Genomic DNA, 26,569 nt, shown 5'->3' with positions numbered 1-26,569 from the left:
CGATACAAGATATCGTAGCGGTACTGCGAGAGGAAAATAGACCAGCGAATGAATTTCTGCGCTGTACGTGGAGGTACAGGCTTGGACGGATGAAAAAGCGATGTCAAAGGTTTGTGGTCTGTGATGATGGTAAAGTGACGACCATACAAGAAATCATGGAACTTAGTAACACCAAACACGAGAGCCAAAGCTTCTTTCTCTATCTGTGAATAATTTCTTTGCGCAGACGAGAGCAATTTGGACGCAAAGGCAATAGGGCGATCATGGGAGCCAACTTTGTGCGCAAGCACAGCACCGATCCCGAAATCCGATGCATCTACCATCAACAAAAGGGGTTTCTGGGGATCGAATGGCGTAAGGCAAGTATTAGAAAGCAACGCCGATTTCAACTGGCGAAAGGCGCGTTCACATTCCGGCGTCCAGACGAACGGAACACCTTTACGGCGTAAGCGATGAAGCGGAGCTGAAATGGAAGAGGCATTGCGCACATATTTATGATAATAGTTAATTTTACCCAACACACTCTGTAGCTGTTTGAGATTTTGAGGGGACGGCAAGTCTTGTATGGCACGGAGGTGCTCTGGACTCGGATGTATGCCTTGGGCATTAATGACATGTCCCAGGTATGGTAAGTCACGAGCAAAAAACACACATTTGTCCTTCCTCAAGCGAAGACCATTTTGCCGCAAGACCTGAAATAATGTTCGTAAATTCTCAAGATGATCTTCTTCTGTCTGTCCGGAGATCACTATATCGTCCAGATAGTTTGCTGCAGTAGGGACCGACGCACAAATAGTTTGTAAATATTGCTGAAACAAGGCAGGGGCGGATGCACACCCGAATGGCAGTCTTTTGAAGCGGTACAATCCAAGATGCGTGTTAACCACCAATACGCGCTGGGATTCGTCGTCCACCGGTATTTGCAAGTACGCATCGGCTAGGTCCAACTTTGAAAAATATTTTCCCGGGCACAGTTTAGCAAAAAGATCTTCCGGGCGGGGCAAAGGAAAAGTAGCAGTCACTAGCTGTGGATTCACTGTGGCCTTGAAGTCCACGCAAAGTCTCAATTTTCCGGAAGGTTTTGGCAAAATTACTAAGGGTGAGGCCCAGAGAGAAGCTTGCACACGTTCAATTACACCCTGTGATTCGAGATCGTGTAACGTTTTGCGACCTCATCACGCAATGCGTGGGGAACATTGCGCGCCCTGAAAAATTTCGGTTGCGCGTTTACCTTCAGTTCTAAATGTGCTTCATAGTTTTTAGCGCAACCTAAGCCCGGTGCAAAAATGTCTGCAAATTCGTCACACAGCCGAGAAACACTGTCTGTATGCACAGTCTGATTCACTGATAGGACCTGATTTACAATAGACATGTTAAACAACTTAAATAAATCTAGACCAAATAAGTTCACTGCAGAAGAAGAACGAAGAACGTAAAATGACACAAGTTTTGTTTGTCCCTTGTATGTTGCAAGAAGGCTGCACTGTCCTAACACAGGAATTTTCTGTCCGGAATATGTAGTTAGCTTAACATTTGCGGCACGCAACGGAGGTGCGCCCAGTTGTTTGTATGTGTCGTGATTGAGCAATGAAACTGCAGCTCCGGTATCGAGCTGGAATGGTATCACTTTGCCTTCAAAGTCTAAGTCCACAAAAAGTTTATTGTCCTGCTGACGACAAGAGCGACTGTTTTGTGCAATTGGAACAGACACTGGTACAGAATCACTGGCTAATTGACGTGATGTCCGGCGACGTCGACGTACAGTTTTTGTGGGACGATCACAGTCACTGTTAGAGAAAGTGTCACTGGACGAAGTGGAATTAACGACATGAATGTCCATAGGCGAAGGTCCACGAGCCTGAGTGTCCTTGGTTCGATTCCGGCGCGAAGCAAAGGGCCTGGAATGATTGTGACTGTCTGATCTGAGCTTTTTCTGGCAAACACTTTGAACATGTCCTTTCTTATTGCAGAAAAAGCAAATAGCTTGGCGTGACGGGCAATGTTCACGCGAATGTCTAGTAGCACACCGCGGGCATGATTTCACTGCATTTGCGGGCTGGCGCGGCACCCCTGGGTTAGCACGCGGCGGTCGCTGTGTCGCCGTGCGCGAGGCCCGGTTACCGGGCCGCGCAGCGCGTCCAGCGGGCCGGTTAATGTTACACACGGCTGGCGAAGTTTCAAAAGATTCCTGAGCACAGTCCAGTGTGTCCTGTCTATCCAATATGTCTATCACTTGTTGAAGGGAGGGATTAACTAGTTTCAAAATTTGCTCCCGTATGCGAACATCAGAAACGTTCTGTGCAATTGCATCACGCACCATTGTATCTGAATAAGAAAGACCACAGTCACATTCAAAGGCACAGTCCCTAGTAAGTCCTTGCAATGTTGCTACCCACTCCCTATTAGTTTGACCGGCCGTACGTTTTGTACGAAAAAACGTATACTGTTTTGCAACCACATTAACTGTTTCTTTGAAATAGGCATCTAATGCAGACAAAATTTCCTCGTATGACAGAGTTGCTACGTCGCGTCGGGGAAACAATTTCACTATCACACGGTATGTGGACACACCGACACAAGAAAGCAAAAACGGCTGCCGCTCATTACCTTGAATTCTGTAGGCAGCCATGTGAAAGGCGAACTGACGAGACCACTCTTGCCAGGTCTCATCGGCTGCCACGTATGGTCGAAAGGGAGGTGCAACAGCGTTCAGTGGCAGCGGTAGCGAAGAAGCGGCGGCGGCCGCATCGGTGTGCAGCGCACGTTGACCCTGGACGAGCTGTCCAAGGGCATCCAGTAACGCCTGCGTCTGCTGATTCTGCAAGCGATAAAATTCGGACAGTACATCTGGAGATTGTGGCGAAGCCATGACACAATGAAATGTAAGCAATCAGAAATAAATGTAAGCAATCAGAAAAAGGTCCTTTTCCCTCGTCGCCAATAATTGTAGTGTCGGTAGCTGGACCGACACCGTGATGTGGATTGCTGAAAAGGAATGCTAAACTAAAGCTGTAGCCGATAGTGCACTCACTGCAATAAGCACACAGGCGTGAAGTCTGGAACATAAAAACTTATGAATGAATAAGAAGAAAAGTATGTAGATGCTTTTTACTTAACTTTTAATAATTCCTGGGAATACATCTCTCTTGATTACTCGTAAGCTATAGGCACTGATACAAATGGCGCCTTGCTAGTTCGTTGCCATTAACTTAGCTGATGGCTATTCTGTCTCTCGGCTAATGAGAGAGAAAGGCTTCGTACAACTGGGCGATAGCTAGGTTCGCGTACAACTGGGCGGTAGCTTGGTTCTCGTACAACTGGGGTCGAGTCCACTCTCGTATCACGAGACCTGCCTTGGTGGTGGCGCTAGGTCTGCGATCACAGTGGCGACACGCGGGTCCGACATGTACTACATGGACCGCGGCCGATTTAAACTACCACCTAGCAAGTGTGGTGTCTGGCGGTGACACCACACTAACTATATTTTTCATAATTACCTGGATTACTTCCAGCAATTAAATATTTTTAAATTAATTATAAAACAGTCTAGATCGCAAAAGTACGTTTACTTCGAGGTGATCAGTTTCGATCATCTCATGATCATACTCAGACCTTCAAAACTGTAATACAATACAGGATATAAATTGGAGGGACACGTAAAAAGAACTTAAAGTTGGCTTTAAAATTACAAAACATAGATACACGCACATTGATCGACAATATCTGCAGGAACCTCTGAACGATGATAATCAACTGCTGGAGAGAGCGTCGCAGCTATTTCTTAGTTACTGGAATCCCTGCCTACAGCTGACAGCACGAAGTCAGCGTTAGCAAAGCACGCAAAATTCAAAAGAATTATGTACAAAAAGATGTATTTATTAGTAAATAGAATGTCAAATATACATAGAATAACTTTGTAATAAAGAAAAAATACCTTGTTAATGCAGCTGTTGTCAAAAAATATACTAAAAATTTTAAAAAAGAAACAAAGAAACATCACATTCGTTATTTCTAGATTGTCCTCTGGAGGCATACTGGGAAAATAATTACGATGTTGTTGGTTTCAATTCAGATGGTTGTCGCCGTTCCAAAGATGTAGCACAAAGAGACAGCTGTGAGTATCGATAGGCGACGTCCAGCAGAAAACTTTCCATAGCTGTACGAAGTAGTTAGTTACTATGGAGGTAGTAGACGCCGAACTCGGGCGTTTCCCATTGAAGCGGCCACAAAATATATCGACAAATGAAATGTAGTAGAGAACACTCCATAGATGCAGTCTCAGAATAAAAAATCCATTAATGAACGTATGAATCTGTAGCAAACAGATGTTGATCGTTTACAAAAAATAAATATATTTTTACAAAATTAGATCTCTCGCTGTATAGCGTCGCTTCTTGAAAAGAGTAATGTGAATCCACTTATCGATATGTAACTACAATGGAACCGCTACATATGCTTATAGAATTGTAATTACTATTATCTCTGTATGGTAGTATATAAGAAAAAGACTTCTTGCTTTCACGTTCTTGTCTTCTTCTTTGTCGTCTATGTCTGATTGGTTCTGATGTCCTATCTGACGGTCGCACATAGATCACGGTCTGTAAATAATTATTTCAATCATATGTAGTGTCATGATAATTTTTGATAAAAATATATCTAAATAGCTTCGTAGTGTGTGTTTTTTGTTAGTAGCAAAAGGTACCTTCTCTGACCCATAATTATCATTTACGTAATAATTAAATGTTGCCCTGGCCATTTTGTGTAAGTCAATTGTTGCAGCGACGCCATTGGTGTTAAAAATGATAAAACTACATCTACATCTACATTTATACTCATCTACATTTGTACTCCGCAAGCCACCCAACGGTGTGTAGCGGAGGGCACTTTACGTGCCACTGTTATTACCTCCCTTTCCTGTTCCAGTCGCGTATGGTTCGCGGGAAGAACGACTGTCGGAAAGCCTCTGTGCGCGCTCGAATCTCTCTAATTTTACATTCGTGATTTCCTCGGGAGGTATAAGCTGGGGGAAGCAATATATTCGATACCTCATCCAGAAACGCACCCTCTCGAAACCTGGACAGCGAGCTACACCGCGATGCAGAGCGCCTCTCTTGCAGAGTCTGCCACTTGAGTTTGCTAAACATCTCCGTAACGCTATCACGCTTACCAAATAACCCTGTGACGAAACGCGCCGCTCTTCTTCGGATCTTCTCTATCTCCTCCGTCAACCCGATCTGGTACGGATCCCACACTGATGAGCAATACTCAAGTATAGGTCGAACGAGTGTTTTGTAAGCCACCTCCTTTGTTGATGGACTACATTTTATAAGGACTCTCCCAATGAATCTCAACCTGGTACCCGCCTTACCAACAATTAGTTTTATATGATCATTCCACTTCAAATCGTTCCGTACCCATACTCCCAGATCCGCGAAAAGGCGCATGGAACTTCCGACACTATCTACTAGGTCATTTATTTATATTGTGAAAAGCGATGGTCCCATAACACTCCCCTGTGGCACGCCAGCAAAAAACATGTTCTAAAATTCTACAACAGATCGACGTCAGAGATATAGGTCTATAGTTTTGCGCATCTGCTCGACGGCCCTTCTTGAAAACTGGAACTACCTGTGCTCTTTCCCAATCATTTGGAACCTTCCGTTGCTCTAGAGACTTGCGGCTGTTAGAAGGGGTGCAAGTTCTTTGGCGTGTAGAATCGAATTGGTATCCCGTCAGGTCCAGTGGACTTTCCTCTGTTGAGTGATTTCAGTTGCTTTTCTATTCCTTGGACACTTATTTCGATGTCAGACATTTTTTCGTTCGTGCGAGTATTTACAGAAAGAACTGCAGTGCGGTCTTCCTCTGTGCAACAGATTTGGGAAAAGGTGTTTAATATTTCAGCTTTACGCGTGTCATCCTCTGTTTCAATGCCATTATCATCCTAGAGTGTCTGGATATGCTGTTTCGATCTACTTACTGATTTAACGTACGACCAGAACTTTCTAGGATTTTCTGTCAAGTCGGTACATAGAATTTTACTTTCGAATTCACTGAACGCTTCACGCATAGCCCTCCTTACGCTAACTTTGACATCGTTTAGGTTCTGTTTGTGTAAGAGATTTTGGCTGCGTTTAAATTTGCATTGAAGCTCTCTTTGCTTTCGCAGTAGTTTCCTAACTTTGTTGTCGAACCACGGCGGGTTTTCCCATCCCTCACAGTTTTACTCGCCACGTACTTGTCTAAAATGCATTTTACGATTGCCTTGAACTTTTTCCGTAAACACTCAACTTTGTAAGCGTCGGAATAGAAATTTTCGTTTTGATCTGTTAGGTAGTCTGAAATGCGCCTCCTATTACTCTTGCTAAACAGATAAACCTTCCTCCCTTTTTTTATATTCCTATTTACTTCCATTTTCAGGGATGGCGCAACGGCCTTATGATCACTGATTCCCTGTTCTGCGCTTACAGAGTCGAAAAGTTCGGGTCTGTTTGTTATCAGTAAGTCCAAGATGTTATCTCCACTAGTCGGTTCTCTGTTTAATTGCTCGAGGTAATGAAATAAATAATCATTTAATTGCAAAAAGTATTAAAGACAATAATGTAAATAAATGCAGAACGGCGTCTTGTAATATTTTTCATTTCCTTCTATAGGCCAGAGGTACACTTTTATTAAAAGCAATTATTTCAATTGTATACGCTGCCATTGCACATAGGCAGCTATGCTGTAGCATCAAGCCTCACATAAAAACATAAATAATTAATTATTATATTTTATTTGCTTATCGCGTAAGATTAAAGAAAGATTTTTTTATACATCGCGCGTAAGACGGATGTCTTCACGTTGCAATACGTATGATTTTTCTGGCGATAGCGCCCTGAGAAAGTTTAGCCGTGGCTTTTAACAAACATAAAAGAGATTTTTTAACAAAACATTTCATTCCAAATGTAACAGGATATTTTATTTCATTCACTTTTTCAAAAAGTTACGCGATAGCTGGTCAGTTCGATATTCCGTTTGTCCATTTACCACTCTTCGTGTGGCTATGAAAAATCTGACAAAAACCCATTTGTAGGTACTCAAGAGTTTAATAAGCCACGGCTACAAAATACTAACACGAATTCTTTGCAGACGAATGGAAAAACTGGTAGAAGCCGACCTCGGGGAAGATCAGTTTGGATTCCGTAGAAATGTTGGAACACTTGAGGCAATACTGACCCTACGACTTATCTTAGAAAATAGATTAAGGAAAGGCAAACCTACGTTCTAGCATTTGTAGACTTAGAGAAAGCTTTTGACAATGTTGACTGGAATACTTTCTTTCAAGTTCTGAAGGTGGCAGGGGTGAAATACAGGGAGCGAAAGGCTGTCTACAGTTTGTACAGAAACCAGATGGCGGTTATAAGGGTCGAGGGGCATGAAAGGGAAGCAGTGGTTGGGAAGGGAGTGAGACAGGGTTGTAGCTTATCCCAGATGTTATTCAATATGTATATTGAGGAAGCAGTAAAAGAAACAAAAGAAAAAGTCGGAGTAGGAATTAAAATCCATGGAGAAGAAATAAAAACTTTGGGGTTCACCGATGTCATTTTAATTCTGTGAGAGACAGAAAAGGACCTGGAAGAGCAGCTGAACGGAATGGACAGTGTCTTGAAAGGAGGGTGTAAGATGAACATCAACAAGAGCAAAACGAGGATAATGGAATGTAGTCGAATTAAGTCGGGTGATGCTGAGGGAATTAGATTAGGAAATGAGACACTTCAAGTAGTAAAGGAGTTTTGCTATTTGGGGAGCAAAATAACTGATGATGGTCGAAGTAGAGAGGATATAAAATGTAGACTGGCAATGGCGAGGAAAGCGTTTCTGAAGAAGAGAAATTTGCTAAGATCGAGTATAGATTTAAGTGTCAGGAAGTCGCTTCTGAAAGTATTTGTATGGAGTGTAGCCATGTACGTAAGTGGAACGTGGACGATAAATAGTTTAGATAAGAAGAGAATAGAAGCTTTCGAAATGTGATGTACAGAAGAATGCTGAAGATTAGATGGGTCGATCACATAACTAATGAGGAGGTACTGAATAGGATTGGAGAGAAGAGAAATTTGTGGCACAGCTTGACTAGAAGAAGGGATCGGTTGGTAGGGCATATTCTGAGGCATCAAGGGATCACCAATTTAGTGATGGAGGGCAGCGTGGAGGGTAAAAATCGTAGAGGGAGACCAAGAGTTGAATACTCTAAACAGATTCAGAAGGATGTAGGTTGCGGTAGGTACTGGGAGATGAAGAATCTCGCACAGGACAGAGTAGCATGGAGAGCTCCATCAAACCAGTCTCTGGACTGAAGACCACAACAACAACACCGACTCAAGTTTTTGTTACACTCACATTTGACCGATGAAAGACAATATCAGCGTGTTTGAGGCAAGCCAGTGAAAAGCTAGCCATCCATATAATGATATACGCCTGGCTTATTAGGCCTAGCACATTGGTAGCAGTTCATGCAGCAGTCCGCGAGCGCTGAGCGAGATACGCACCTGGAAGCGAAGTTCGCCCAGCGGCGGCGTGGCGTAGGGGACGCCCCTGGAGGCGGCGTTCGGCGCGCCCAGCGCGCTCGTCACCACGCTGCCGCTCAGCACGCCCTGCTCCACCGTCACCAGCACGTCCTGGGCCTGCCACAACGAGCCACCACAACTACAATGATGCTGGCACTTCTTAATCATGCCAAGCCAGACACACGTCAAGCACTTGTGTTTTCACGAAAACAACCATCACGTAATCTAGCATCGTCTTTAATATATACAGAACAACTTTGTATAACATACAATTAACCTTTTGCTCAGTGAGTGGATGTTGGATTCAGCGCCCTCTAGTTGCTTCTACGAGATGTACACATATTATTTCCTTGGTGTATAGAGTCATGCTTCGTATGCTCAAGTCTGCAAATATCAGGATGTAAGCGATATGGCATTGCTGTGATACCATATATCCATCAACTTCTTTGTTGGTGGTGCAAATATAAGGGCAGTCAAACAAAAACGAGGCAGGCGGAAAAGAAGTAAATAAACTGTTTATGTCCCACTGTTCATTGACTAGCTGGAAAACGCCGCCACAATTAAAGTACAGCAGTTCATGGGCACTTTGCAAAATGTGAAGTATGCCATGAAGTACAAACGCCCAGGAATGTTGAAAGATGGCATCATTCTATCGCAGGACGCTACAGTCGCAGATTCGAATCCTGCCTCGGGCGTGGATGTGTGTGATGTCCTTAAGTTAGTTAGGTTTAAATAGTTCTAAGTTCTAGGGGACTGATGACCTCAGATGTTAAGTCCCATAGTGCTCAGAGCCATTTGAACCATTTGAACCTATCGCAAGATAATGCCCACCCTCATGTTAACAATGTTGTTTTGACTACCCTGTGCCGTATCCCTACACACCCCCAACCCACCGAGCGAGGTAGCGCAGTGGCTAACACACTGGACTCGCATTCGGGAGGACGACGGTTCAAACCCGCGTCCAGCCATCCTGATTTAGGTTTTCCGTGATTTCCCTAAATCGCTTCAGACAACTACCGGGATGGTTCCTTTGAAAGGGCATGGCCGATTTCCTTCCCCATCCTTCCCTGTCCGCTGGGATAAATGACCTCTCTTTTCGGTCCCCCCCCCCCCAAATCATCCCCCAAACCATCCATCCATCCCCAACCTCCCACCATCGCTAAAAACAAGGTACAAAGGAGTGGCCGCTTCATCACCCAGTACCACGCCCGCCTGGAAAAACTGAACCACATCCTTTGTCAGTGCTCTGATTATCTATCATCATGCCCTGAAATGAAGGACATCCAACCAAAGATCCTATCCACTCCTCCTCAAGTGGTGTTCCATCGCCCATCCAGCATCCACAACATCCTACTCCATTCCTATGCCACTTCCAATCCCAAACCCTTGTCACAGGCATAGTGGAAGACCCAGGTGCAAGATTTACCCAGTCCATCCACCCAGCACTCCCTATTCAGTCGTGTCACAGGCTATCTTACCTCACTAGTGGCCACGACACATGTAAAAGCAGACATGATGTCATTTACCATCTCTGCTGTAGTCATCGCACAGTTATTTATATTGGTATGAATACCAACTAGCTATCCACCAGGCTGAATAGCCACGACAAAACTGTGGCCAAGAGCAAAGTGGACCACCCTGTGGCACAAAAAGCAGGTGAACACAGCATGTTTGATTTCAGTGGCTGCTTCACAACCTGGGCCATCTGGATCCTCCTGTCCATCCAACTGTGCAGATGGGAGCTATCCTTGCAACAGATCCTCTGCACCCGAAATTATCCCAGCCTCAACCTACGATAACTTACTGTCTCCACATCCTCCACCCTACAGTTTCCACCCCCTCTGTCCAATCACCTCCTCCCACTTCACGTCCCTCCACCCTCACTGTGCAGCGCTCTTTGCAAGCGCATCCACCCCTATTTTTCTGTCTCTGTTCGACTCACTCCTTTTCCACTCCCCATTTCCGGACCCTCCGCCTCCCCTGTCTCTCGCCACCTAGTCCATACATGCTTCTCATTACAGCGCTTTTCTCTCCCATTCCCTGCTATCCATCCCCTTTCCTTGCGCTATTCCAGACTGCTGCTTTCATTCAATCCGTCAGTTGCAGTCTGGCCAGAGCGGCTGGAGATAGTGTTCATGTGTGCTTGAGGTTTGGTTGCTTGTGTGAATGTATGTGTGTTTTCATTTCTTCTCTGAAGAAGGCTTTGGCTGAATGCTCGGTTAGTTGTGTCTATTTGCAGTCATATGTGTCATCTTTACAGTGAGTAGCGATCTATCGTTTTCAAAAAATTATAGAAGGGTTCTTTCGTTGCGGTGTAAGCCAGTCTTTAAGGTGGTGTTTTCCCGATGCCCAGGATTAGTTTCATATACTAGACTGAGCTTTTTCTAATGTTATGAGGTCGTTGACTTTTAGTTTGTCCCATATTATGTGGATCTCATAAGGTGCTATTGGTGTTTTGGCTATTCTAAATAGTGTCATTGTCAAATTTATTGGAAGTTATTGAGGCTGTTGGCAACTGTAAATTGTTTTTATTGCTGCTGTTGCTTTTTCTTTCGCATGGATGTTGAACGATATCGGAGTTGTTTGCAGAGTACCTTCGAGATGTTTGTGTTTATGTACCACTTCTAGTAGTCCAGCGTATCTTATAGTGAGAGTGTACAACCTCTGCTGAAAATCATCTGTTTGGTTTTCTGTGGTTTACTTGTACATCGTTTTACAGGGTTCATGATGTTAGTCTTTTTACCACCTTCTGAAGCTCTTCTTTGTCTTCCGAATCTAACACCATATCATCCGCATAAATTATGAGTGTTACTGTCGATAATGATCTTCGTGAGTCTGCTGTCATGACGTAAAACAGCGTTGGATTGATTGGCTTTCCTTGCAGAATTCCATTTGTTTGCGTTAAATTCTTGAATAGGGAAATATCATAAGATATTTGGATGTGGTTGTATCTTAGACATCACAGCTCTTTTATGCATGTCTCACCACGAGTTATTTCACGTGGAATGGCAGTTTCTACGAACAGCTGCAAGGCGTCGCCATGGGTAGTCCTCTTAGTCCAGTGGTGGCCAACTTGTTCATGGAACATTTCGAAACATAGCACTGAACTTTGCGACTTGTAAACCTAAAGTGTGGTACAAATACGTCGATGATACTTTCGTTGTGTGGAGCCATGGTGAAGAAAAGCTCGGTGACTTCCTACGACACTTGAGCAGCCTCCATGCCAACATAAAATTTACCATGGAGGTAGAAAAGGATAAGAAACTGCCCTTTTTAGATGTGTCGGTCACAAGGGATGGCGAAAACTTGGGACACAGCGTGTATCGAAAACCGACACACACGGACCGATACCTGCACTATTTATCAAATCACCACCCGAGCCAGAAAAGAGGCATGATTAATACACTCGTAACGCGAGCAGGACGAATATGTGGGCCGCAGTATCTCAGACGAGAAATGCAACACCTGGAAACTGTTCTGAGGAGCAATGAGTACTCCACAAGTTACATTAGAAGTGCAACAGAGCCAACACTCGGCGAAGCGACAAGTCAGAAAAAGAAATGTCGGGTACGGCCTTTCTGCCATACAATCCCAGCGTGATGGACAGAATCGGCCGTGTATTGCACAAACGTGGCGTAAAGGCGATTTTCAAACCGACGAAGATGATCAAAGAGTGTCTTAGATCGTCAAAGGAGAAAAGGAATTTGCAATGTCGGGAATATCCCGCATACCATGCACATGCGGAAAAGTTTATGTCGGAATGACTGGACGATCAATCAACACCAGGATCAAAGAACATAAGCGACATTGCAGGCTGGGGTAGGAGGATAATTCGGCCGTGGCAGAGCACGCACTGTGTAAGACCGACCACGCAGTAAAATTCGCCGACACGGAAGTTCTGGCTGTAGAGAGCACTATCACACCCTCTTGTTCAGAGAGGCTATAGAAACAGAAAACCACAGGAATAGCTTCAACAAGAAAGAAGAAAGCCTTAAGGTAAACGATCCTAGCTTCCCGTGCTGCAGCGAACGACCATCGCAGGTAGCAAGAGGAGAACCGCACCGGAAATGACCACGGAGAAGTCCTCGGATGTTGACGAGCCAGGTACATATAGTCTGTGGCCGCGAGCTGGGCTCCAGTTCACCTCGAGCAATGGAGGGTGAAGCTTTGACAATGCCAGCCTCTCGTGCTGGCGAAACGTCAGGAATATCATCAGACGAACGTCGGCCGAAGAACCCGAGACAGAAGCCAATAGGCAGTTTGTCAATTGAAATATTTCTTTTACTACACAAGGTTTCTTCACATTTACCATCCCTGCACCTGTGTTTGTCCGTCCTACGACTGTGATTGCTCTTTTCATAGATGTGCAGTGCCAACTGCCTTATCGCAGTAACCACGTCATTAGCGAACTTCAAATGAGTCTCATTATTCCTCAGAACCTCTGTAACCCCTTCCTTCCACATTAATTCTTCCGGACGATTCTCCTAATCTTTAGTCATTATTAAATTGTGATCTGGGTCTATATCGGCTTCTGAATACACCCTACAATCCAATATGTGATTTCAGAATCTCTTTATGACCGTGATGTAATCCAGCTGGAACCTTCACATATCTCTGGCCTTTTCCAAGTATACATCTTCCTCTTGCTAGTATTCGCTATTACTAGCTGAAATTTATTGCAGAATTCAATTAGTCTTTCTTCTCTCTTATTCATACTACTAAGTCCATTTTCTCTAGTAACCCTTTCTTCTACTCCTTCCACCCATAATCATCAGATTTTCGTCTCCCTTTATGTACAGAATTACCTGTTCAATATCCTCATATACTTTCCGTATTTCTTCATCTTATGCTTGAGACGTCAGCATGTAGACTACAACTGAACTATTGTTGTCGGTATTGGTTTGCAGTCGAATCTGATGAGAGGAATCCTATCACTGAATTCTTTACAGTAATTCACTTCTGCCCTACCTTCCTATTCATAACGAATCCTGTTCCCATAATGCCATTTTCTGCTGCTGTTGATATTACCCTATACTCGTGTGACCACAAACCCTTGCCTTGTTTGCATTTAATTCGCTAACCTCCACTATATCAAGATTTATCCTCAGCATTTCCAGATTTTCTAGTTTCCCTGCCACGTTCAAACTTCTGACATTCCACGCCCCGACTCATAGAACGTTAGGCTTTCGTTCGTTATTCAGTCTTTCTCTCATTGTCACCTCTCCAGTGGCAGTCCGCTCCCGGAGATCCGAATGGATTAATAATTCGGAATAATTTCTCAATGGAGGGATCCTCATGGCGCATTTTCAATCACAGGTCACGTGTCTTTTGGGTGGACCTGATTTGTCTTTAATGCAGTGATTTTAGTTTCAATTTCTGTCTGTATTCTTATGACGTATATCCATTCTCCGTCCTCTTTGTTAAGGCTGTTGGCGAAACGAGTGTGATTTCTTTTGTAGGTATTCTTTAGCCGCCATTGATAATGATTTTTATTGAAAATTTAAGTAGTGAGTAGGTTCGGATCTCGGAACCAAGACGTTATGATTGCTTGCTAAAGACGATACTCCTAGAACACGGTTGTTTTTACCGACTACCAAATTCAGACACATCAGCCGTCGAGTTGAAACAGAAACTCTTACATGTAAGAAGCAAGCAGGTGGTTGCCTGGGGTAAATATGTAAAATGGGGGCCACTATTTAATCTCATAAAACATCAAAGCTAACACAAACTGTGGAGCAACGCTACAAAACTTTCATAGTAGTGGTTATTAACAAGAAAATAAATTTGGTTGGTGGATCCACATGATTTATACAATTATAATAAAACTGTTTAAATAAATAGTTTGCATAATGTCTCATGAAATGTTTCTGCAGTTAGTTGCGCTCCACATCCCACGTGCGAAGGAAATATTTTAAGCCTCTTGGCTACTAACAGACCCGATATTTTCAGTACTTTTGCCTATGAGAAAGGCATTAGCGACCATGATGCTGCTACATTAACAATGTATACCAAAGGCAAAAAGCTGATTAAGAATGGTAGAACAGTATGTATTTTTGGTTGAATGTATAGATACTCATTATCAGCTTGTCTGAAGGACTACACCTCGCTACAGTAGGCAGTGCGGGGAAATTGATAGAAGAAACGTAAAACCAACTCGTCATCCGTAAGAAGTGCCCTTTATGAAGCCCATAGTCAGATTGTAGAGAAAGATGGAAAAAATTCTAGGAAGTCCTGGTCATGCGTTAAGTCAATGAACAGATCTAAACCTTGCATAGAACCTCAGTGGATACTTATGAAGTTGAAACTGAAGGAACCTGACAGGAAGAAAGAGCACTGCATGTTGCATTTAAAAATGTATTTAGGCATGAGCATACTACCGTAGCATTCTGAGAGAGTAATGTAGTAATTTCTAAACATGGAAACGCTCTCAGTTTAGTCGCAAAGCCAGATGACTGAAATTCCAAACTCTCCATAAAGTGGAAGTTGCACTGTATAATACAGCAACAATCTTAATGGTAATGCCAGTTCTCAGTGTATTACGATGTGCATTCAAGTTGTAAGGCTTCCGATTTTTTTTCTAATTAACTACTCACCCGAAATCGATGAAACTGGCGTTACTTCTCGACGTAATCGCCCTGCAGACGTACACATTTTTCACAACGCTGACGCCATGATTCCATGGCAGCGGCGAAGGCTTCTTTAGGAGTCTGTTTTGACCACCGGAAAATCGCTGAGGCAATAGCAGCACGGCTGGTGAATGTGCGGCCACGGAGAGTGTCTTTCATTGTTGGAAAAAGCCAAAAGCCACTAGGAGCCAGGTCAGGTGAGTAGGGAGCATGAGGAATCACTTCAAAGTTGTTATCACGAAGAAACTGTTGCGTAACGTTAGCTCGATGTGCGGTTGCGTTGTCTCGGTGAAACAGCACACGCGCAGCCCTTCCCGGACGTTTTTGTTGCAGTGCAGGAAGGAATTTGTTCTTCAAAACATTATCGTAGGATGCACCTGTTACCGTAGTGCCCCTTGGAACGCAACGGGTAAGGATTACGCCCTCACTGTCCCAGAACATGGACACCATCATTTTTTCAGCACTGGCGGTTACCCGAAATTTTTTTGGTGGTGGTGAATCTGTGTGCTTCCATCGAGCTGACTGGCGCTTTGTTTCTGGATTGAAAAATGGATCCATGTCTCATCCATTGTCACAACCGACGAAACGAAAGTCCCATTCATGCTGTCGTTGCGCGTCAACATTGCTTGGCAACATACCACACGGGCAGCCATGTGGTCGTCCGTCATCATTCGTGGCACCCACCTGGATGACACTTTTCGCATTTTCAGGTCGTCATGCAGGATTGTGTGCACAGAACCCACAAAATGTCAACTCTGGAGGCGATCTGTTCAACAGTCATTCGGCGATCCCCCAAAACAATTCTCTCCACTTTCTCGATCATGTCGTGAGACCGGCTTGTGCGAGCCCGATGTTGTTTCGGTTTGTTGTCACACGATGTTCCGCCTTCATTAAACTGTCACACCCACGAATGCACTTTCGACACATCCATAACTCCATCACCACATGCCTCCTTCAACTGTCGATGAATTTGAGTTGGTTTCACACCACGCAAATTCAGAAAACGAATGATTGCACGCTGTTCAAGTAAGGAAAACGTCGCCATTTTAAGTATTTAAAACAGTTCTCATTCTCGCCGCTGGCGGTAAAATTCCATCTGCCATACGGTGCTGCCATCTGTGGGACGTATTGACAATGAACGCGGCCTCATTTTAAAACAATGCGCATGTTTCTCTTTCCAGTCCGGAGAAAAAAAATCGGAGGCCTTAGAACTTGAATGCCCCTCGTACGTATTCACAATGTGAACGTTTAGACTGAATATTAAGATTCTTGTCAAATGGTTTGTTCTGGAATTCTTTCAGCAATAAATATAATTACGTTAGACTCACTTACCACAGCGACTGAGACGACCACCAGCAAAAGGAACCCAGCGAAACACGCGACCATGTTAACAGGCTTCAGCTCCTTCCAACAATATGCCTGACAGCGTCAGCACCGAGCTTTTATTGTAACTCCCCCCACTCTCAACCCTGCTGCATCTGCCAATTCACTAATCTGGAGACTCGACTGTATCAGCACACCGTGAAACAGCTCCAGTAATTGATTTCAATCAAATCGTCCCCAGCGTGATATGAGCAATGTGCCGTTTGATAATATACAGATAACGTGCCCCCAGTCGTAGTTATTTCTTATGCATCAGATATCTTACGGACTTGGGGTCAGTTTCGCTGCGCTTTCGGAAGATCTCAGCCGATCGTACCTTCTTCGCAGCAGGCCATCCGTAGTTTGTAGCATTCTCAATTTATTTTACTGGGCCTAACGTCCAGACGTCAGAAAAAAATATATTACACACCTTGGTAAGAACATATTTTCCGAGCTCGCGGTCTACGTATTTTTAACGTTCTGACGTCAACGTTTGCTGTCTTCTCATGACTATCAGGTAAGAACGTTACGGTGTGGCGATGACCAGCTTCATGCCACATTTGCAATCAGAATATCTTTAGGGGTCCTGTTAGATGTGTAACGCCGCTTCCTTTGGACGCAAAATTGAAAATATAAAATAGCACACGAAACCCAATAAAAGTCCCAGAATCCAAGATCCAAATTTCAAGTCCCACTGGAATAGCAAAGAGCATCAATTGAATAGGAGCAAGTACATAGAAAAGAAATCCAGTATAAACTGACTTAATGTTTGGAAAAGGGAAAGAAAAGAAATAGAATCCATTAGTTTCACATCAAAATAATAGTAGATCGCAAAGTAGTATACTTATAGATTACAGACTAGAACGAGTGAACTCAAAGAATACTCCTTGTGAGTACTCCTTGAGGACACTGCGTAATACAGAAGAAAAAAGTCATACATTGTTAATGTGCTGCTAGCGTATGCTGGATCAGGTCGTATCTCAAAGTATGCTCTTGTACGTAGGCGCGACGAGATTGGTTTTGTGCATTTTTGGAAATTTTGCGATCTGCTAGGAATCATTAACCTTGAAGTAGGTAGATCAGCAACCTTGAGTATATCACTATGTAAAGCAAAGAGAGGAAAAGATCCGGACTTGTCTTAAATTGATTATCATACAGGGAAGACTGAACTTTACCCCAAAGTCATAGACTGTTAGCAATTTACGGACATAGGAAGCGAACATTCGTATTGAATCGTGAAAAAGTACTGAAGTTCCGTTAAAGTAGCAAATGAAATCTGGATCTTGTTGCAAACTCTTTGACGGAAAAGTAACTAATTCCACCCAGCTTAGGGAAAAGTTATTTCCTTAATACAATAATAGGCCGTGAATAGTATAGAATAAACTAGTATAAAGTGGATTTACTTTGTGACATTTCTTTCAACCCTTTTTAATATTATGTGTTTATGAAATATTTCATTGTGCGACGACATAGATTAATAAGAGTTATTGCACCGTTTCGAGCTATTAAACTTACGTAAACTAAAAACTTTAGGGGAGAAACTATTGCCGTACATGGACTGTAGCCATAATTAGTACAAGGATAGCCATTGGTTTGCAACAATGTGTAGCTGTGGTCGTACATGTCGGGGAGCATATAATTATTTGAACTGGTCGGTATCATTGATACGCACTCGGCGTGAATACAGAGCAGCAGGACAGATTTTTTTTATGTTATGTTCCTCATAAGACAATATCACCGCTAGTTGGTCGGAGCACGAATTTCATCAACGAACATTTTCAATATAACTTAAGAGGAGCAGTTACAGATGGTTCATCTTACAACAGCCGCAAACTACTGTGTCAATAGGAAAGCGGTATTAGGTTGTAAGGGGAAACAATGGTGTGTTATCATTTTATAAACGAAGAACAGTCTAGATCACGATATTATTGATGTGCCGAATCGGCTCATCTTCATGTCTGCATTGACTTAAAGAAAAAAACAAAAAAAAGAAATACTACACCTATCATCTACGGCATTTAAAACGTTTACAGGAAAGGAAACGTAAGTGCACCAGATTACCCTAAATATGGAGAGTAGTATAGGTGGTGTGCGTCGTCAAAACTGTGTTAACGTAAATGGCTCTATGATTGTAGCTGAATGAAAAGGAAAGAACGACAGAAAAGTGACGAGAGCATCTCACTGAAAAAAGTTAACGCTAAACGATGCATCTGCTGACTCGTACATTTGTATTCCCGATGCATCTCTTATAAAAACAAGTTATGAGAAATGTGTGTTGAAATATAGTAACGTCCGTAATGAGATCTCGTTTTGCAGTACCGTAAGGGCCGGTTCGAGGACATTTCTCCACGCAAGCGACCTACCATTGGATCGTTTGGCTCTTACCCTTGACTCCCTCCCTTCCCTTCCCTCTCTCACCCCGTTTTCCCACTCCTTTTCTCGTTTTCCTACCCCTTTTCTCTCGTATACTTTCACCAGCATCAGTCTTCGCTACTACACGGTCCATTCACATTAATGTATCCATGGCCTACATTTGACGTCGACGTGCAAAAACCGCTCTCAGACGGCAGCTGGCAGCACTAGCACAGGAGGGTATACGTATACAGCGTGTCGAGGGGACGCGGAAAACAGTGCATTCGTTCTCGTAATGCGGAAACGCAGCGATTTATCTGATGTTCAGTAGGTAATGGTAACTGGCTTTCGGTCCAAGGGCGGGAGAATTTCCATAACGGCTAAGTCTGTAAACCGTTCGCGTGCCGCCCTGATTAAAGTATACCGTGCATGGCAAAAAGGCACCGGCCGCTGTGGCCGAGCGGTTCTACGCGCTTCAGTCCGGAACCGCGCTGCTGCTACGGTAGGAATCCTGCCTCGGGCATGGATGTGTGCGAAGTCCTTAGGTTAGTTAGGTTTAAGTAGTTCTTAGTCTAAGAAACTGATGACCTCAGATGTTAAGTCCCATAGTGCTCAGAGCCATTTGAACCATTTTGAGGAAAATGGCATTATCCAGAATTGGTGGAGAGACAAATGTGCCGCAACACGGGCTATATATGACAGGGATGAACAACGACTACGGAAGCGTGTACGGGCGAATAGACGTGCAACTGTTGAGCAACTGACCGTCGGGATAAGGCGAGGGGCTGTCAACATTGTCTTGTCACCGACTGTTCAGTGAACGTTGCTGCAGCTGGGCCAGCGCAGCAGGCGCCTGGTCCATGCACCCATGCTGACTGCAGTTCATCGCCGACGAACGCGGGAATTTGCACGCCGATACCGCACCAGTGGTCTGGGGATAGCGTCTTTGATTAGTAATCAAACCGTCCTCGGTCCCCCGTTAGCACTCTCTTCCCCCGCCACTGCTAAAATTTTGAACAAAAATCATGTCATGGTGGCCAAAGACTTCCGGCATAGCCGGCCAGAGTGGTCGAGCGGTTCTAGGCGCTACAGTCTGGAACCGCACGACCGCTACGGTCGCAGGTTCGAATCCTGCCTCGGGCATGGATGTGTGTCATGTCCTTAGGTTAGTTAGGTTTAAGTAGTTCTAAGTTCTAGGGGACTGATGACCTCAGAAGTTAAGTCCCACAGTGCTCAGAGCCATTTTTGAACTTCTGGCATAAGAAGGCATCCTCGTTCTGCCAACGGCCATTTCAAAGACGGCGGAGGAGCCGACAGAGGTTCAGGCCACTCTGTGGTTCTTGAGGTGGGAAACATCCCCTAAAGGCGGAAGAATCAGCAATTATCAACAGCATAAGAACGCAGAAGGCATTCATTTCATTAAAGACACATAATGTGTATCCACACGAAACGTGGCCTGTAATTGAAAACTGTCATCATGATCTCTCTACTGGAAAAAGATTCCGAAATAATTCCCCCCCCCCCCCCCTCGCGAATTCCCGAGAGGGGTTGCCAAGGTGGGGCAACCCTGAGAAAAAGAATGAGTAACCAACGAATGGATAACATTCTAGGACGGTGAATGATGACAGCCAAAACAGTTGCAGGATAAAGATTTATTAAAATTCTTGACCAAGGTATCGGTATATATTAATATACCTTCATCAGAAGTAAAAAATCCTGAACAAGAAGACACTTTCATTAGCAAAAAATTAGCATTGGAAATGAGAAAGAAAAAAACACTAAAGCTTAAGTAACCGTAAAATTACCAGAGTATTACAGGCACAAAATCTTTTAGTTACTTACTAAAATTACATCCTGCAAAGGAGATTAATAAAACAATTGTGCCAAAAGGTGTCGTCAGTAGTTAAGACATCATCTCCATTTGTACAACATGATTATTGACAGAGGGTAGATGTGAACACAGTTTAGCATCGGTACCTCGACTATGAACTATCGTGACGAGAGTGTGAAAGCACTAGGGCAGATGGTTTCGCCGAGAGGGGGCACTTGTGGTATGTGCCAGACACTCGCGCATATTAAAATCCATGGATGCATTCACAAGCCCATCAAAATTAATAAAAGTTGTGCTAATTCAAACTTTCTGTCTTAATAAATAAAACATATCAGAACCATTTAAAAACATCTATGTAAAATAGAAAACATGAAACCAATTTGCCTGTGTCCTGTTGTCAAACATATGAAGTTTGCGCTATGGAACACATCTAACGAGAGAGGGCACTAGGGTAATGCCCGAGAATCTCGCGTAATGTAAGCGGTAAAATACATACTTGCGAAAACAACCAAAACGTTACAGTAAAACGAAACCATCAGTCGTTGTGAATAAAAATATACCAGTCAATTATCCACACATACACATCGAAAATCACAAAAAGCAAACATCAAAAATACGTAAAATCCCAACAAGACAGGAAAAGCGCATTTCACCGGCATCAACAGGCAAGTCATCATTTACCGTGAAGAATTTCAACAGCTGCTGTTTCAGCCATGTTTAAAGTCTTGAAACTTTCTAGGAGTCGGGTCGTGGAATGTCAGAATTTTGAACGTGGTAGAGAAGCTATAAAATCTGGATAGGGAAATGCTAAGGCTCAACATGGATATAGTGTGGGACAGCGAAGTGAAATGGAAAGAAGACAAGGATTTCTGGTCTGATTACAGGGTAATATCAACAGCAGCAAAAAATGGTATAACAGGTGTAGGATTCGTTATGAATAGGAAGGGACGCCACAGAGTGAGTTACTGTGGACGGTTCAGTGGTAGAGTTATTCTCATCTGAATTGACAACAAACCAATACCAACAACGATAGTTCAGATATACGTGTCGATGTCGCAAGCGGAAGGTGAAGAGGCAGGCCCGAGGCAGGATTCGAACCTGCGACCGTAGCGGTCGCGCGGTTCCAGACTGAAGCTCCTAGAACCGCTCGGCCACACCGGCCGGCTGGAAGGTAAAGAGATAGATGAAGTCTATGAGTATACTGAATAGGGAATTCAGTACATAAAGGGAGATGAAAATCTGATAGTCATGGCGGACGGGAAAGCGGTTGTAGGGGAACCGGGAATGAGAGAGGAGAAAGATTAATTGAGCTCTGCAATATATTTCAGCTAGTAATAGCGAATACTCTGTTCAAGGAATATAAGAGTAGGAGGTATACTTGGAAAAGGCCAGGATACCGGAAAATTTCGGTTAGATTACATCATGATCAGGCAGAGATTCGTAAATCAGATACTGGATTGTAACCTGTACCCAAGAGCAGATATAGACTCGGACCACAATTTAGTAGTGATGAAGAGTAGGCTGAATTTTAAGAAACTGGTCAGTGGAGAATGAATGCGCAAATAAGTGGGACACGGAAGTACTAAAGAATGAAGAGATACGCTTGAAGTTCTCTGAGGCTATACAAACTGCGATAAGAAATAGCTCAGAAGGTAGTTCAGTTGAAGATGAATGGACATCTCTAAAAAGAGCAATGACAGAAGCTGGAAAGAAAAACGTAAGTACAAAGAAGGTAACTGCGAAGAAACCATGGGTAACAGAGAAATACTTTAGCTGATCGATGAAAGAAGGAAGTACAAAAATGTTTGGAGTACTTTAGGAATACAGAAATACAGATCACTCAGCAATGAAATAAATAGGAAGTGCTGGGAAGCTAAGGCGAACTGGTTGCAAGAAAAATGTGAAGAAATTGAAAAAGAAATGATTGTCGGAAGGACTGGCTCAGCATTTAACAACTCAGGTTTGATAGATGCTGGTAATGGCCAAACCTATCTTTCACACCTAAATTATTAAATGTCTAACTGTAAAAAAAATTATCTGTGGTATGTAGAAGTATCTTTGAACTACCTCTAGAAGTATAACATATCTTTACACGTATCACGTTCTTTAGCACATCATAGCATATCAGGAGTCGATGTAAACATACGTATCCGCTATCTTGTTTTTAGTTCAGTGCATGGATGAGTATGGGTTGTAAAAGAAAACCAAACCTCTGTTTTGCAATATGTAAAGGAGGGGTTTTCAGGAAGTAAGTACAATTTTAGAGCATATATAAGTGTGACACCATGTAATCACAAAACTGTTAAATTTTAGGACGCAAATGTACATTAAAAATTCTTTTGTTAATTATGCGTGACAAAAACTCTGTTGTATTTTAGGACACAAAACGTAAAACCTGCAAGAAATCAACACTACCATCTGATGATGGGCTCAAGCCCAAAACTCGTAATGGTACAATAAAATCATTTCAAGAAAACTTGTGACTGGTTGCAGTATTTCCTACAGTGTAATTTACGAAAGCAGCTACGGTGTTCTCCAACCAAAACGCGTAAAATAACTGAAGCTGAGTGCTGGAACGAGACTCGAAGGACAAACCTTACTCTATGCGGAAAATGCTGTTACCGACCGAGCTGTCCAGATATAGACGCAGGGGACAGATACTGACAGAAATGAAAAAGTGAGAGCGACATGTGACTAGTGCCGCACCAACCCAGTCGCTAAGAGCATTGTGTATGAAATACAAGGTCCGACAATCGAGTATCCATCCGGAACACAATTTAATTTGACAAAAATTATTAAAACATGCATTATGATTAAAGTGATCCTAGTCTTTGAATTTTAGTTCTGGTTTGTTCTTCATACCTGCATAAATTTCAGTTTCTTGCAGCGAGTTTAAGAGGCTGCCTTTTTGTTCGTAATTCAGAAAAGTCTAATTTTCTTCTGTAGTTACAGCAGAATGGTTATCATTCAGTAAGAATGATCAGAAAGCTATTTTCTTTTGCTTCACCTGAGAGAATGCTCCTTGTAGTATATTTTGAAAATTCCTCACCGTTTCCCTAACAAATTTCTTATTGCAAGACTCCACACGTAGTTTCAGAATCCAAGCACATTTATTTACTTCTATTCTGCTACCTTGTGTCGTAATCTATATTTCAGAGCGTTGTTTGCCTTAAAGGCAAAATTTTATCGCATTTTCGGAACAAATTGGCGTTTTACTATTACGTTTCTTTGGGGCGCACCATATATATGTTAGTACTTCTGCAGAACATTCGCCGTCCAATATGACGTACTGGGTTCTGATAGTCACATATTCATGGAGCCGACCACGTATGTGAAGACACTCCTTGTTATCTTATCTTGATTGGTAGTTGACGATGTTGCACAGTGTTGAAGGCTTTTCGGAAACCGGGGAAGACAGACTCTGCGTTTGTTATTTACAGCAGATGTGTTCCCTGAGTCTTTGCTGAGAGAAGCTTGATTTTCTCTAGAAACCTCATTGTGTTGCAGGTTAGAATAAGCTCTACGATCCTGCAACAGACGTGAGTGATATTGGTCTATAACGATGGCAGTCCCATCTTCTACCCGTCTTGTAAACAGAATTTGCTTGTGCTCTTTGGCAGTCATGCGTCTCGATAAATATGAGAAAAGACGCTAAGTCCGCAGCATATTTAGTGTAAAATCTCACTGGAATTCCGCCCGGAAATGATGCCTTGTTGCCTTTAATAGTCTTAATTGTTTTTTTTATTAGGATTGCAACTATATTTATACCTTATTTGTGAGTCCACGCGGCGGTCAACTTTGGTACGGCAGTATCCTCATCCGTAAATATTGTTTTGAAAGCGGCTGCTGTTCTCTCTCTCATTTCTTCAAGTTCGACACAGCCGGCTTTGCATATTGATTAGAAGGTTTGGTTCTGTTCACTGACTCCACGTCAGACCAGAGCTCCTTCGGGTTTTCTTATAGATCTTTCTCCAGGAGTGTGAAAAGTATTGTAGGCTTCTCGCATATTGGTCCGCGAGTTACTATTATGTGTTCTACTGTATTTCGCTGTCCCTGCAGTCTCGTTTCTCGCTGAACAAATTCGTTTTTCAGTTGCTAAATAACGATGGTACTTCGCAGCTCTCCTTGTTAATCGTTACAATATACAATGAGAGAAAAAAAATCGCAGCATCAAGAAGGAGTTGTGTGACGTAAACTAAAGTTGGTACGCGTGTTCCTAAATCTGAAAGGTGATGTCTATTCAAATTTAACCCCAGTTGCGTAACAGTGGCGCTAGTATAATACGGCTACGAGAAGCTCGATTTTCCTCAAGTGATATTGCAGAAAGCCTTGGCAGAATTGTAGGCAAGGAAGACTATCGTGTTCGGCGTATGGCTCTGGCGCATCCCACTGCATCTGCAGCAGCGATATGAGCAGCAGGTGGCACAACAGTTACACAACGAACTGTTACAAGCCGGTTACTTCATGCACAGCTCCGAGCCGGACTCCCTGTAGCGTGTATTCCACTGATCCCAAACCAGCGCTGTTTGCGACTTCAGTTGTGACAAGCGAGAGCGCATTGGACAGCAGGGTGGAGGTCCATTGTGTTTTCTGATGAAAGCTGATTCTGTCTCAGTGACAATGATGACCGTGTAGTGATTAGAAGGATGCCAGTTGAGAGCCTGGAGCCAACCTATCTCCGTGCTAGACACCCTGGACCTACACCTTCTAACAACCCTACCACAACAAAGATCAAAAATTAATTAAGATTGTGGTGTTGCTGACGCTGCTAAATACTGCACTTTCGGGCAACAACAAAGTTATATTATGTGGCAGGTGTCATTAGAGCACAGTTAACAAAGTCATTTCATGAAATAACGGATAAACTAGGCACTCATCTTTTCGTGTTTCTCACTCTGGTCTCGTTGTGAATTCATGGCTCTATCGTCGAAAATCTAGGTAGTGATGATGCCAAGCTCGGATTCAAAGAGGTCTAGGTGTTCCCAGAATGAGATTTTCACTCTCCAGCGGAGTGTGCGCTGATATGAAACTTCCTGGCAGATTAAAACTTTGTACCGGACCGAGACTCGAACTCGGGACCTTTTGCCTAGAGCACTTGCCCGCGAAAGGCAAAGGTCCCGAGTTCGAGTCTCGGTCCGTCACACAGTTTTAATCTGCCAGGAAGTTTCAGGCCTAGGTGTTATTCTGCGATATTCAAAAGTTTTATAGATGTGTTTCACAAACCATTCTTGAAGATTAAACCTTTGTAAGTTAGCACAATGGTGATGTAAAAAAAGTAATCAGCACTCCGAATTTAAGTTACACTTCTTTTTTATTACTTTTGTTGCAGTATCAGGTAACACACAAAACATCACAATATAAAACATACTTGAAAATATCTCCCTCACTGTTAAAGTTCACATTTTATAAACTGACTACAATGTGTGTCTTTTCAACATGACGTCCAAGACTTGACTCCCTCAAGGTCCGACTCTCTATAACCGCTTACGCTCCCAAAAATCAGAGCTACAAGTACGTCAAAGATCATAGTGACAAAAAAAAAAAGAAAAAAAAAGAATTCACATAAGAATAATATCATTGCAACATAAACATATCGATGTATCAAAGTACCTCTACATTAATGAAATCAAATCTGAATGTTGTCTCATAAATACGTTAACTACTTTACAGAAGCATAGTAGACTATTGCTGGTATCGAGAGGTTGAGGTGAGCTGCCGTAATGGTTACGTAATTCAAGTACCATTACAACCTGAAGTTATGTTCTGGGGTGCGATTTCGTATGAGAGCAGAACAACTCTTGACGTTATCCCACGCACCCTGATTACACATTTGTCCGTCAGTTTGGTGAATCCAT

The 26,569-nt window shown here is 43.1% G+C and overlaps 1 protein-coding gene across 1 annotated transcript in view; it reads right to left on the bottom strand.

Moving 5' to 3' along the window:
• Positions 1-26,569, bottom strand: part of LOC124776085 (venom carboxylesterase-6-like) — a 173,411-nt gene that overhangs the window by 74,384 nt on the left and 72,458 nt on the right. The window contains exon 2 of the mRNA XM_047250927.1: positions 8,522-8,660. Within this exon, the coding sequence (XP_047106883.1) occupies positions 8,522-8,660 (139 nt within the window). The remainder of the gene's footprint in view (positions 1-8,521; positions 8,661-26,569) is intronic.

Source organism: Schistocerca piceifrons, chromosome 2, assembly GCF_021461385.2.
Source record: "Schistocerca piceifrons isolate TAMUIC-IGC-003096 chromosome 2, iqSchPice1.1, whole genome shotgun sequence".
NCBI lineage: Eukaryota > Metazoa > Arthropoda > Insecta > Orthoptera > Acrididae > Schistocerca > Schistocerca piceifrons.
The sequence above is the reverse complement of the archived record's forward strand: the minus strand, read 5'-3'. Positions and strand labels throughout refer to the sequence as shown.